Below are 12,202 nucleotides of genomic sequence, written 5' to 3'. Positions count from 1 at the left end.
GCCGTGTTCTGTACAAGATGTTTCCGTCGCAGGAGTTCAGAACTTTAGACAAGTGAGAGACAAACCAGGACCAGAAGCAAATTGGTCACAGGATGGTATTCACTCCACTGCATGACAAGAGTCAAACTCAAGAGTCAGGGGCCAAATCTGGGCCCCCAAGTCATTGCTGACGAGGTTTGCTTCAAGTCCAAACTTAAGCTCAGGTGGACAACGGGCCACCTCACAGAAAGAAGAGCTGAGCACCATGTGGTGCACATGCACACACATGCGCGCGCGCACACACACACACACACACACACACACACACACACACACACACACACACACACACACACACACACACACACACACACCGTTTCACTCCTGAAGGACACCAGTCATCGTGTACGCTCTTGCTTTTTTTGGTGACGTCGCACGTGGTCGCAGCCTCTCCACCCGGGACAGGCAGCTCCAGTTCCTGAATTTTATCACTGAAACATTTCAAAATGAGGGCGAAAAGTCATTAGGATACAACATTAATTGGATTTTAACTATGAGAACTAGGAAGGAATAAATATACACACACATATATATTTCTATTATTATTATGATGATTATTTCCATATCCAATAGGGAAATAGGGGGGAAAACGATAAGAAAGATATGATGAATTATATTAACATTTCAATAGTAATGAATGACGAGGGCCGTAGGTGGCCCCTGGGCCCCCGTACTTCACCCATCTGAGCTCTGAACTGACACTGTTTTAAAACCCAGTCGAAGCGTGTCAAAGCTCGAAGGGAAATGACCAGCCAGTTGCTGTAACTCCTGTGCGCCCTCAGCCCTCTGTGGTGCAACACAAACTCCTTCTAGCTCCGCTGCGGGTCTTGACCCCGGAACCGGATGAAATATTCCACGGAAACCGACTGACCGAGAGAATGGCCTGACAGCATGGGGCTGTAGTGCGGCCTTACAGCCACAAGGTGGCAGTGTAGTTCAGACTCAACGGCGGATCATCAGGACGCGTTTAACGTCGCACTGAGGCTTGGCATCTACGCTCTAAATATTCTTTAACCAAATGTCGGGACTTTTGAACACAAACGAGGTCAGAAAGAGACAAGGCAAAATATTGAAACAGATAAATGAATAGACAAAGAAATGCAATGAATATTGCTCGAACCAACCACAGCGGAGTGTTGAATGAAGAGCCAGCAGGGGGCAGCAGAGTGGCCCCGGGACATTCGACGATGGGGCACAACAAGACACGCACACGCGTCTGTTCCTGTTGTTTCCTCTGTGCACAGCAAAGGAGGTCATCCCCGCGCCTATGTTTAGGGCCTAACACCTACACTCTCGGCAGGACGGTCACAGCTGGCTGCGCTGGAGGGTGGAAGGTGACTTCCAGGACACCCTCAGATCCGTGCTGCAGAAGCGGGCTCCACCTGTTGTCGCTCAGCGTAAGTGACCGCGCGGATTCAGGGTCACGCAGAGCGCTCGATGGAGATATTGACTCCTGCCTGCCTCCATGAAACATCAACAGAGTCGAGTGACGGACAATCAATCGACATTGGCGTCCGAACACACACCGTTTATTTGGGAGGCCACATTTGTCACTTCAGCGGAAGGCAGCAGGCTGCAGAAATGGTTGGTGCTGCATCGTCAGAGCAAGAAGGTCGGAGATTGGACTCCAATCTCAGGGAAACTGCGAGAACTTTCTGACCTTCTCATGAATCGGTCGGCCCCCCGTCCAGGGTGCTGCCCGCCTCTCACCTTGAGGAGCTGGGACGCTGACTTGTGTCCGGCAGCTGGTGACTCGCCTGCTGTTAGAGGACAACAATCAACGCCCGCACTGGACAAAAACGCTAAATCGAAGGAGGATGGTGATTTACCTTCCAGGCGCCCCTGGTGGACAGCAAAGTCACAACATAGCGTGGCATGCGAGTCATGTGCCAAAGACAGGGACGAAAGCAGCTACCTGGTGGGTCTTTATTCGACGGTACAAAAACAAGGTTGTACAAACACCACGAGTCACAGGACAGCAAACACTTGGGACAAGAAGGAGCAATGACCTCACCACAAACTGTCACGTAGTCGGCTACGGATCAGTTTGGTTCATTCGATCTTACAGTGCGGTACAACACAAGCCCTCTACGGAACTGTTACACAGATAGAGATTTATATAGATCACACTACATCCATGTCTCAAAAAGCAGCGCTTCCCCAGAACTGTCTGTCGATGGTCAAGCTTTATGGTTTTATGGTTTTATGGTTAATGACAGCCTTCAGAATGGAGAACTGGGGCGGGTGAAGGTGGTGCAGCGAGTCTTTGGTTGCTGATACGGTGCGAAGGGAGTCCAACAAAATCTGGCTGATTCAAAGGTAAGAAAGCTGTTTTGCTAGTTGCCTTACATATACATTATTTTTCAGAGCCTTTCTGTGTTCTGACCGGTCTGAACACAGGTTTTCATAACAGTCAAGAAAGACAGCAGGGAATCATGATATCAAGAATCCATTTCAAATTATTCTCCATGCTATTCACTAAAGAACAATACTGAGCTTTCTTTCACATATTTTGAAAGTCTTCTCCTTACAGCATTTTTCACGACTAGTAGTTGCAGTTTGACGGTGCAGGGACTCACACGGACGCACCATCGTAAAGGAAAAGACACAACAATTCTACATGTGTTTTTGTCGGCACTTTTACACGACGTCCGCTGTCACCACTGGTATGAACTGAAATGGCTATGAATCTTTGCGGTTCTGCTTCTCACGCTCAAGAACCCAGCCTAGTTTTTTTCCCACCCGAGTTGCACTCAGACCACCAGCCAGTGATGCAGCTGTGAAGAGAGAAGGAGGTGTTGCAGTGACACGCTGGAGACCGGTGACGGGATGGGGAGAGCACTCACGGTAAACTGCCGGACTTCGCCGTTGTCCACCAGATGATGCTCCGTCTCCGGGGTGATGGCGTAGGCCAGTCTCTGTGGGAGTCAAACAGAGGTTAACTGGACTGACTAATGGCGGCCTGTGCGGAGGTGTGTGTCGGACTCACATCGCAGAACTTCCCGGGCAGCGAACACAGTTTGTAGATGGCGTAAAGAGGCACCATGGTCATTGAGGAAATGGCCAGGCACCATCCTACCATGTTGGCCCACGGAGGGAACTGGTACATGCCGTAATTGGGGGGGTTGAAGGTGGCAAAGCTAACCACCACCATGAACTGCAAGAGGCACGTGAGTTCAGCAATGAAGCGCTAACAACAGAGCCAGCAGCAGCCGGACTCACCAGGAGGAAGCAGGGACTGACAAACTTCCAGCACAGCCTCCAGTAGCAGCCGGGGCGGTGGCCGATCATCTCCTCGATGTCGTCGCTGAAGCGGTCCACTCCTGCGAAACACCAGCCAGTAAGTCGATCGGAAACAAGCCGCAGATTTTATTTTCAGTCCTGCTTCATCAGACCCACATGTTGGGAGGCAGAACGAAGGAGCTCTGTGACCCTGGGTCAGAGGCTTCTGTCAGCACTCATGAGGACGAGAAGGAAGCGCAGCTTTGATTTATCTGGCCTGCCAAGGTTAGGTCCCACCCAAGTGGGCCAATCCGCCGACCCCGTTGCCTCAGGCCCGGTTAGCGTTTGCCTTGTGTGGCTCCTTCTCTCTTTAGCAAGCGGACGTCTCAACCAGAAACTCAAGAGACAGAAGTTCACATCCCTGACCTTCAGATTGTTTTCCATTACATCTTGTGCCTGCAGGTGTTTTTCCGCGGCCGTCCACTGACGCAGAGGAGGGCACAAAGAGAGCCGTGCGACTCTGTGGCTCAGACTCCTTTCATCCCAGATCCGTTTTTATGGATCCAACCTGGACTGAAGTGGCAAAAGCCATTATCGGGAATCATCCTCCCTGCGCGGCACCCGGGTCTCTAATGGAGGAGCGACGGGCGGCGGCACATCTGCGCGCTCAGATTTCTCATCACACCCTAATGCGGCTTCCACATTGCTCTCCATGAAGACGTGCCTCAGACTGAAGGGCTCGACTTCTCTCACCGTAAAACCAAGCGATGCCGATGGCTTCAATCAGCACTCCGAAGAGAATGGAGGTCCCGGCCGCGTAGTGGTCCAGCAGCGTGAACACGTACATCCCGCCCTGAAGACACAGGGCTGCAGGCGGTCACAGGCTCTGGAGCCACACAAGCAACGTTTGCTACCTACGTTTGTGACACAGAACAGCGATATGAGGAAGGTGGAGCAGACGATGAAGAGGGTGAACACCTCCCGGTGCTTGTGGAGGAACTTGAACTCGTCGATCAGGCCCGTGATGACGGACTCCATCCCGCCCATCTGGGGTGAAACACAAGACATTTTGGGGCAGAGTTCAGGAGCAGTTTGATAGGGTTTTGTGAAAGGATGTGAAAACCTGTTCCAACTCAGTTTGAACTGGTTTGGCATCAACACGCTGTGTTCTGCAGCACCGGCATCTTCCATCAGTTTTGCTTTTTGACAAGCAGAATTCTTTATTCATTTGATGGCTCAAAGTGATGAAAAGAATTCCCACAATATTATTTACTCAACTCTTTGGAAAATGCCAGTCACAAGAGAAAAATCCATAAAAAGAAATGGGATTTTTCAATATTACTCTGATTTTATTTTTCATATTGAATTATAAATAATCATGTAGGATGTAAAGTAACAGGTTTATAATGTTGCAGGATCGAAATAAACATTCATTCATATTTTTCGCACAAAGTTTCACATAAGAACATCACATTATTCATTTGTAAAAAAACAAAACATACAAGAAAACCATTTTGACAGAACTATGTGATGAAAAAAGGAAAAAAAGAAATCTCAGTGAAAAGAAAACCATGTTATGATATTATTATTATTATTTACGTATTTATTTTGGAAGTAATGAAAAGCAGTTGTAATGTTTCCGATGGAGAAGACATGCAGAGAGTGCGCTTGTACTCACAGCACTGTCGATTCCCAGCGTTAGCAGCATGATGAAGAAAATCACGGCCCACACAGACGATCCGGGCAACGTCGCAATGGCTTCTGGGTAAATGACGAAAACCAGGCCGGCACCTGAGGAGGAGTTTTCTGGGCGTCAGTGCAGTGAAGACATGCATGTGGAGGATTTAGACCAGCAGCCGAAGGCCCGACCGTCTCTGGCGACCTTGTCCAGCTCCACGTTGTGCTTGTGGGACATGTACCCGAGGAAGGAGAAGACCACAAACCCAGAGAAGAAGCTGGTGAGGGAGTTGATGGAGCTGGTGATGATGGCGTCCCTGGAGCCACCGTTGGAGAAAGAAAAACAAACATGGAGGTTCATCTGGTCCGAGTCTTGTTCAGCGTCCTTCTATGCTCAAAGAGAGAGTGCGATGGTGGCAGTGAGCGAGCGGGAGGGGCCCAGAGAAGGATGTGTGTGTCTTGTTTATCTATACATGTGGCGACCTTTTCCAGGACCCCCACAAGGTTAAGCCTTGAAGTTGATAATAATAACAAGTTTTCAGTTTGGTTGAGAGTCCTGGTTCAGGTTAGCCATGTGCTTGCCACCATGGATGGTTAGGTCATGGGGAGAGGCTGGGGAAAGGTCATGAGAGGTCCTCACAAGGGCAGAGACATGTCACGAGCGCGTCGTCGTTTCCCCTCCTCGGCGCGGCGCCAGCTCACCTGTAGCAGTTGTTGCTGAACTTGTTGTAGCTGGAGAAGGCGATGAGCACACCGAAGCCCACTCCCAGCGAGAAGCAGATCTGCGTGGCTGCCTCGATCCAGACCTGCGGAGCAACAGAGCAACACTTGTGTGAAGCGGCCAACCAAAGGCAGGAGAGAGGAAAAAGGCCACTATTAGGGATAATTGCAGGAAACTCATTGAAGGGCAGCAGATGAAAGACGCCCGTGAATACGGGGGGTAATTTTGCAAATTACGGCTGCATGCATCTATTTAATCTAGTTCTCCAACTGCCTTTCACATTTCTGGATCTCTCCCCTCCTGGCTGGCGCTCATCCTTCATCGCTGAGCCGTTCAGTGCCCGGATTTACTCGACCCACTCTCTAATAATAACATGGTGGTGAGCGCTGAAGGTCGAGGGGGCGGAGCTAATGTGGTGAGTCGTACGGAAGGCAGTTCACAAAGAAGCGCGAAATATTCATCACGTGATCAACAACAGCTGGACGTCCTCTTCTCTGGACTCGCCTCTCACCTGCGCCTCACAGAGTCTCCGGAAGTCCACGGAGAGGTAAGCCTTAATGCCATCCATGGCTCCGGGCAGAGTGACTCCCCGCAGGAGCAGCACAGTCAAGACCACGTAGGGCATGGTGGCGGTGATCCACACAACCTGCGGGGGTCGCACAAGTGAACGGCACACCAACACAGATTGAATTCAACCGATCTGGTCAAGGGAGCAAGGGCGCCGTCCCACCTTTCCCGACGTCTTGACTCCTTTCCACAGGCTGAAATAGAGGAGGACAATGACCACAGCCAAGCAGGAGGTCAGCTGCCAGCGAGGGCGACCCAGATTATCGATCCCCTGGCTGTCCTGGATGTGGAGAACCCCTCGTCTGCAGAGAGAGGGGAGCGTGAGTTACTTCAGACTCCTGACTGAAAATTCATTTTCGGTTCAGCAGCCGCCCCCCCGGGACTCCGCCCGCCTCTGCCTCTGCTCAAGTGCGTGGACACCTGTCCACGACGCCGCGTCCGCACCTGAGGAGGTGAGTCAGGCCTGTGTTGATCTGGGCTGAAAGTGCCTGTGAAATGACATGTCATTACCCTGCAGTGGGGGGCTTCAGCTGAGACCACAACACCCAGGCGCCGGCTTTTGCTACACTTTAGGACGTTTCTCATGCATCTCAAACCTTTCATGTGCTATGAGAAAGAATCATCTTGAAACCAGGAATGTGCTGAAATATTTCTCTACATTACAGACACTTGGTGGAACATTCATCTTCTAGTTAGAATGGGCAGCTACTGAACTGAAGTTCATTTGGCTCATGGTCTAAATACTGAAGAGAAAAACAGCATTTAATAGGAAGGACAATTATAGCAGTGTGGCGATTGGTCAAGACACTATTTTACCCTCTCATCTGTGTAGATGACACCAACAACAGACAGTAATGACACCGTTATTACAATAAGAAAAGGGACTCCGAGTCAATCACAACACAAAAAAACTGTCCCACAAAATAACTATACAAATGAAAATGCTTTTTAAAAACTGGCTCCAGCATCAAATCGAGTACTTTTCTGAAGTAATACATGCAATATTGAAGGCAATGGCAGCAGGTTCAGTAGCCTGTAGATGCCGCCATGACTTACTCAAAGTACTCCTGAGCCGGCGTGGACTTGTACATGTCGCTGATGGAGCTGTTGTCCGCCCAGTCCGAGCAGTTTGGGCTGTTCCAGGTGTTGTTGCAGTGCACCCAGGGAAGCTGACTGGTGAAGGAGGAGAAGAGATAGTAGAGCGCCCAGGAGATGATCACGTTGTAGTAGAAGCCCACGTAGAGGGAGATGAGGATCACGGTGAAGCCCACACCTGCGGGGGGGGGGGAAACCAGGAGGGTGAACTTATCCAGCTTCTCTGCCTGGATTCTCAGGCCAAAGCTCCATCCGACTCATGGCATTTCACACACACTTTTATTCGAAAACCCACTTCCCACACGGAAAGGTTCCCTGATTATCTCCTCATCTGCTCTCTCTGGCCATCATCTGCGGCGTCTGCGCGACTCTCCAGACGGTAAGTGAAATTGTTGACCTTTGCCAACAGGCATGACCGCGACGCTGCCATATTGATTCCTTTCATAAGGTGGACGTGATATTTGTTGGAGGGCGACGCCTCTAATTGGGGCGGCGAGCATCCGTGCTCTCTCCATCCCGCCCGCTGCTTCTCCGCCAGCATTGATCCTGAGAGGAAACCAGCTTGTTGATCGGAATAATGGCCGTCGATAGGAGCATGTGTGCGTGTGTATGGGCATAATTACAGTTATCCCCGCAGCAGAGACGGCAGCAGACTGAGGCGTGTGATTAGAACGTCAGGGCTCTCAGTGGCCACCTGACAGGCCACTGGCTGGCACTGTGGGGAACTTTCAGAGGACCTCATGAGAGCATGTGAGGAGGAACTGTGGAACAGATGGTCTCCTCATGCATGCTATTGTGATGGGCCGTCGCCGAATCAAAGCTTCCTAGCATGAATACTGACGTTGGCTCTCTTCAACACCAAGGATACCACATGACATCACTCTCGAGTGTCCTGGTGCATTGTACCAGCGTGGCTGGGTTTATGACCTCCACAAGCAACATCATATGATTGTCAGAGTTCATCTGTGGACAAATACATGAACCCCAAAATGGGATTCAATGACATGTTCCAGAAATGTTGCCAATGGGAGGCAGAACAGATGAATCTCCATGAAAAGAGTCACCCCTCTCAGAGGTGAGCTATCGCTCGCACCCTGCTGTGTCTGTTGTGCAAGCGAGGTTTGGAGTGCTACTGCCACCTGGTTTGCCATTGAGCTGGCCCAATTGCTGCGTCTGGACTGGCCTGCGATCGGCACAAGGAGCTTAATGGTTGGTCAAGGGGAAACCGTGAGGATTGAAAAGTGAAGAAGAAAGTGCAGGTAGGGTGGAATATAAAGTTGACAGTAACCAAGTCACAGCAGCTTCATAACATTTGGACAAGACGACTGAAGATATTATGGGTAAAATGGAAGGCAGTGACTGGCATTAGTACACCTCAAATATGAATCAGTTAGTGGAGCTCAGTTAGTGTGTGATGAAGTGCTTTCTTGATGTTCTCTGAAGACACATCATGCCTGTCGCTGGCACAACAGAAACACAGAGACAGGGAGACAAAAGCGGACAGGGACGTGGGCAGGCGCATCACCCACCAGAGTCCAACTGGGAAAACAGGCAGACAAAGAGCCACTTTGAGATCCTACCTTTGAAAATGGGGCAGATCTTCCAGACCCCTGCTGCTCCCTCTCTGTTGTACTGACCCAGGGCCAGCTCCATGTAGAAGAGGGGCATGCCGGCGATGACCATGAAGAAGAGGTACGGCACCAGGAAGGCACCTGAGGGCACGGCACAAGATGACATCAGCATGTCTTTTCACCTTAGAAGGAAGAAAGGTTTAACACCAAAGCTTGGATTCACCCAAAAAATAACTGACTAGAGCAAGAGAGACTTCTCTGCCATCATTGATGTGATGTGACTGTTGAGTCATGGAAACCGCTCCACAGCAGGAAGGACTTGACACATAAGGTTTTCTCATCATAGTGGCTGCCATCTTTGTTAGGCTGCAGGAGCAGTTGGGCAGGGCTCCCCGCACTATTGATGAGGATCCATCTTCACCGCGACTCACTCTTCATTGTTGATATCAAACGTGACATGAACCGCTGGCTCAGTTTGGGCTCCGCCGCGTCCGTCAGTAGCTCTGATGGCTGTTATTTAGCGCCGCCACTCCAGCGCTATGCTAAACAGCTGTAATTAGCGATTGTTGTCGATAATCTATTCGGAGCAGCTGTGCTGGTTTTCTCTTAGTTTTGATCTCGGACAGCTTGAAACGAGGACGAACGCGCCTGCGCACATTTCAATCATAAGGTGTGGCCTACCTCCTCCGTTCTTGTAGCAGAGGTAGGGGAACCTCCAGACGTTGGCCAGGTCGACGGCAAAGCCGATGACGGACAGCAGGAAGTCGATTTTCTTCCCCCACGTCTCACGCTCTTCTTCTCCGTGGAGGGTGGTGTGTGGAGGGACCACCAGGGTGCTGGAGGTGAACTGAACCCCGTTCTGCTCCTTCACGAGGACCAGCTCCACCTGAGGAGCACAGGCCATGATCCACCAGGTTGAAGTTGAACTCAAGAATCTCCCTTTACCTCTTTGGGGCCCATGGGGCCAGAGGTGGGCTTTTCCGGGGCTCCAACAAAGGACATGAGGCTGACAGCGGCGTGTGCAGGGAAACGGTTGTGGGGCAGGAGGAAGACAGCCGCAGCTGGAAGGTGAAATTTGAGCAATAAAATAAATGATGGAATCATGCTCAGGAAAATGAGAAACAACCGACAGACCATAATCGTTTTTCCACCCCCACATATTATTCATCCAATTTAAAGAGCCATTCGATGAAAAATGATTACAATAAAATTTATAGTTTTTAAAAATGAAATATTTGTAATAAATTCATGGGGATACAATGAAATCATTTCCTTGTTTTAAACATGGAAAAAGAAAATGTGTTGGCAGGTTTGGGAAGAATAAGTGTCTTCAAATTAAACTGTATGTAAGAAACAATAAAAGCTTTGGTTAAAGAAATAGAACTCAATTACAGCACGGATATGTGAATTTAGAGATGGATTATGCAAGGAAGGAAACGGTTCAAAAGAAAATGAAAAAGAATGATCTGAATTCTATAAAATCATCATTATTTGGCTTCATTGCTTATTGAACTGTTCACTTATTTAAAATGATTTGTTATTTCTATTGTAAATCATAAGTCAAAGTCATGATCAGGCTTTAAAATCAATATCATCTTTCAGTCTGGATAAAAACCCCAAAATGATCACGGAAGAGGGAAGGAAGGACAGGACTCACCTCTGCAGACGGACGGGTGAGAAGGCTGGGGTCCTGTCTAAAGCCGGCTGTGTCCTTCGGTCACACTGAGCATCCTCCCTCTGCCAAGTTGGACCTTTGACAGAAAGACTGGCAGCAGGGGGAGAAACAGTCAAAATAAAGCAGCAGGTGAGTGGAGAGGAAGTGGTCGCAGAGCAGCCTCGCACCCCACTGGGCTGAAGTGACACACACGCACTCACACACACATACACACGGAGCAGAGGAGCCGGTGGTCTGCTGAGATCTGTCACTGGGACCAGCCTTGAAATATGGGCGATGATAAACTCCCACGCCGCCCCGGCACTCCTCTCTCCTCCCTCCTTCTCTTCAGTTCCTCCTCCCTTTTCTCTCCATCCAGCCCCCGTGACCACAGGACAGCCATGTTTGGAGAAATAAACCGCACACAGTGATGTTTTTTTCCTGCTTTATATAGTATTTTCCCTCCTAGTCATAATTTTCTTTTACATGCAACTGTGGTGCACTTTCAGTCTTTCAAATAAGAAAACTAAACATACTATTTATACTTCAGTTAGAATAATAATCTATTGAAATTAACTTATTCATTTCCTCAATCATTCTTTATATAAACCTGTTGTGAAAATATATTTTGTATTAAACATGTAACATTCGAATAACTAATAATAATGGCATTAATCATTATTATTAGTTATTAATATTATATAATATCAATTATTTCCTCAAGTACATTTATCTTAATAAGCTAAATTGTACTACGTATGTATATTCAACAGTTTAATTGAGGAAGAATATGAGCGCTTATTTACTGTAAAAAAAAACAACAAATGTCTCCATGTTTGACTAGAAGCTCAAACCTGATGACACAAGTGTGACGCAGAAGCTGCTGCCTGCAGAGCCAGGCGGCAAGAAACGCAGCCAGAAAGCATCCCAAGTCGACACGCAGCAAAGACATTCATCACCTCTGTATCCTGACTGACAGCTCGACAGCCAATCGCAGTGATCAATGGTGGCTCCGAACACACGAGTGAGGGCCACTTATCCAGCCATCGATGTTGGACGGAGAACACCATCAAGTGCAATGTTTTGAGGGAGCAACAGCTGAGGCCCAGAGGAGAGCAAAGCCCGCTCTGGTCCCACACCAGACTCAGACCTTCACTCTCACTCAAACCATTCAGCTATTGGGGTTTTTTTTTGTGTGTGTCAGGATGGAAAACAACATCTTCACTTCCACTCGTCTTCCCCCATCAGCAGTGACAGAAAGGACAAATACATTTGTGCACTGGAACATGAACACTTATTCCACACAATTACAACCTGGCGCCAAATGAACCGGCGAGAAAAGACTTTGTTGTGAAGGCGCCTGGTTCAGAAGACACACGCAAGCTTTGAAGGGAGTCGGCGGTCATCACTCACACAGCAGGGTCAGGTGATGGCAGAGATGACCTGAAACCAAAATGGCCACCCTCAGACGGGTTGCTGTGGTTAGCGACCCGGACAACAGTAACAGGTTTGAGGCACAACAAACCTCACAAAAACATGAGGACGTGGCAAAGGCTCAAGTGTTTAGTATGACATGAGGTTCAAAGACCTCAATATAAAGCAATGATTAAACACAAATATACCAAAGCTCTGGCTCATGAGCGGCTAGACGGCGCT

General features: G+C 49.0%; 1 protein-coding gene across 2 annotated transcripts; it reads right to left on the bottom strand.

Moving 5' to 3' along the window:
* Positions 1-1,960: 1,960 nt before the first annotated feature.
* Positions 1,961-11,978, bottom strand: slc6a3 (solute carrier family 6 member 3). 2 transcript variants are annotated; one of them, XM_053887412.1, is made up of 17 exons: positions 10,778-11,978; positions 10,550-10,657; positions 9,838-9,953; positions 9,574-9,778; positions 8,902-9,033; positions 7,283-7,499; positions 6,390-6,528; positions 6,171-6,305; positions 5,641-5,744; positions 5,131-5,255; positions 4,940-5,052; positions 4,180-4,308; positions 4,015-4,114; positions 3,262-3,362; positions 3,029-3,196; positions 2,886-2,957; positions 1,961-2,816 (listed from the first exon to the last, which is right to left on the bottom strand). In XM_053887412.1, exons 3-17 carry the CDS (start codon positions 9,892-9,894, stop codon positions 2,793-2,795), a joined length of 1,821 nt encoding a protein of 606 aa, XP_053743387.1. In that variant the 5' UTR covers positions 9,895-9,953; positions 10,550-10,657; positions 10,778-11,978; the 3' UTR covers positions 1,961-2,792. The 2 variants fall into 2 exon arrangements, with proteins under 2 accessions (XP_053743387.1, XP_053743388.1); XM_053887413.1 differs by having other exon boundaries at positions 11,861-11,951.
* Between the last annotated feature and the right edge of the window lie 224 nt (positions 11,979-12,202).

The sequence above is a fragment of the Synchiropus splendidus genome, chromosome 15 (assembly GCF_027744825.2).
Source record: "Synchiropus splendidus isolate RoL2022-P1 chromosome 15, RoL_Sspl_1.0, whole genome shotgun sequence".
NCBI lineage: Eukaryota > Metazoa > Chordata > Actinopteri > Syngnathiformes > Callionymidae > Synchiropus > Synchiropus splendidus.
The sequence above is the reverse complement of the archived record's forward strand: the minus strand, read 5'-3'. Positions and strand labels throughout refer to the sequence as shown.

Excerpts from the sequence above, each read along its gene's own strand:
- slc6a3 (XM_053887412.1), bottom strand. The coding sequence starts at position 9,894 with ATGTCCTTTGTTGGAGCCCCGGAAAAGCCCACCTCTGGCCCCATGGGC. Across the intron at positions 5,256-5,640 it reads TTCAGCAACAACTGCTACAG|GGACGCCATCATCACCAGCT; the intron begins GTGAGCTGGCGC and ends CGGTGGCTCCAG. Across the intron at positions 3,197-3,261 it reads TCAGTCCCTGCTTCCTCCTG|TTCATGGTGGTGGTTAGCTT; the intron begins GTGAGTCCGGCT and ends TGCCTCTTGCAG.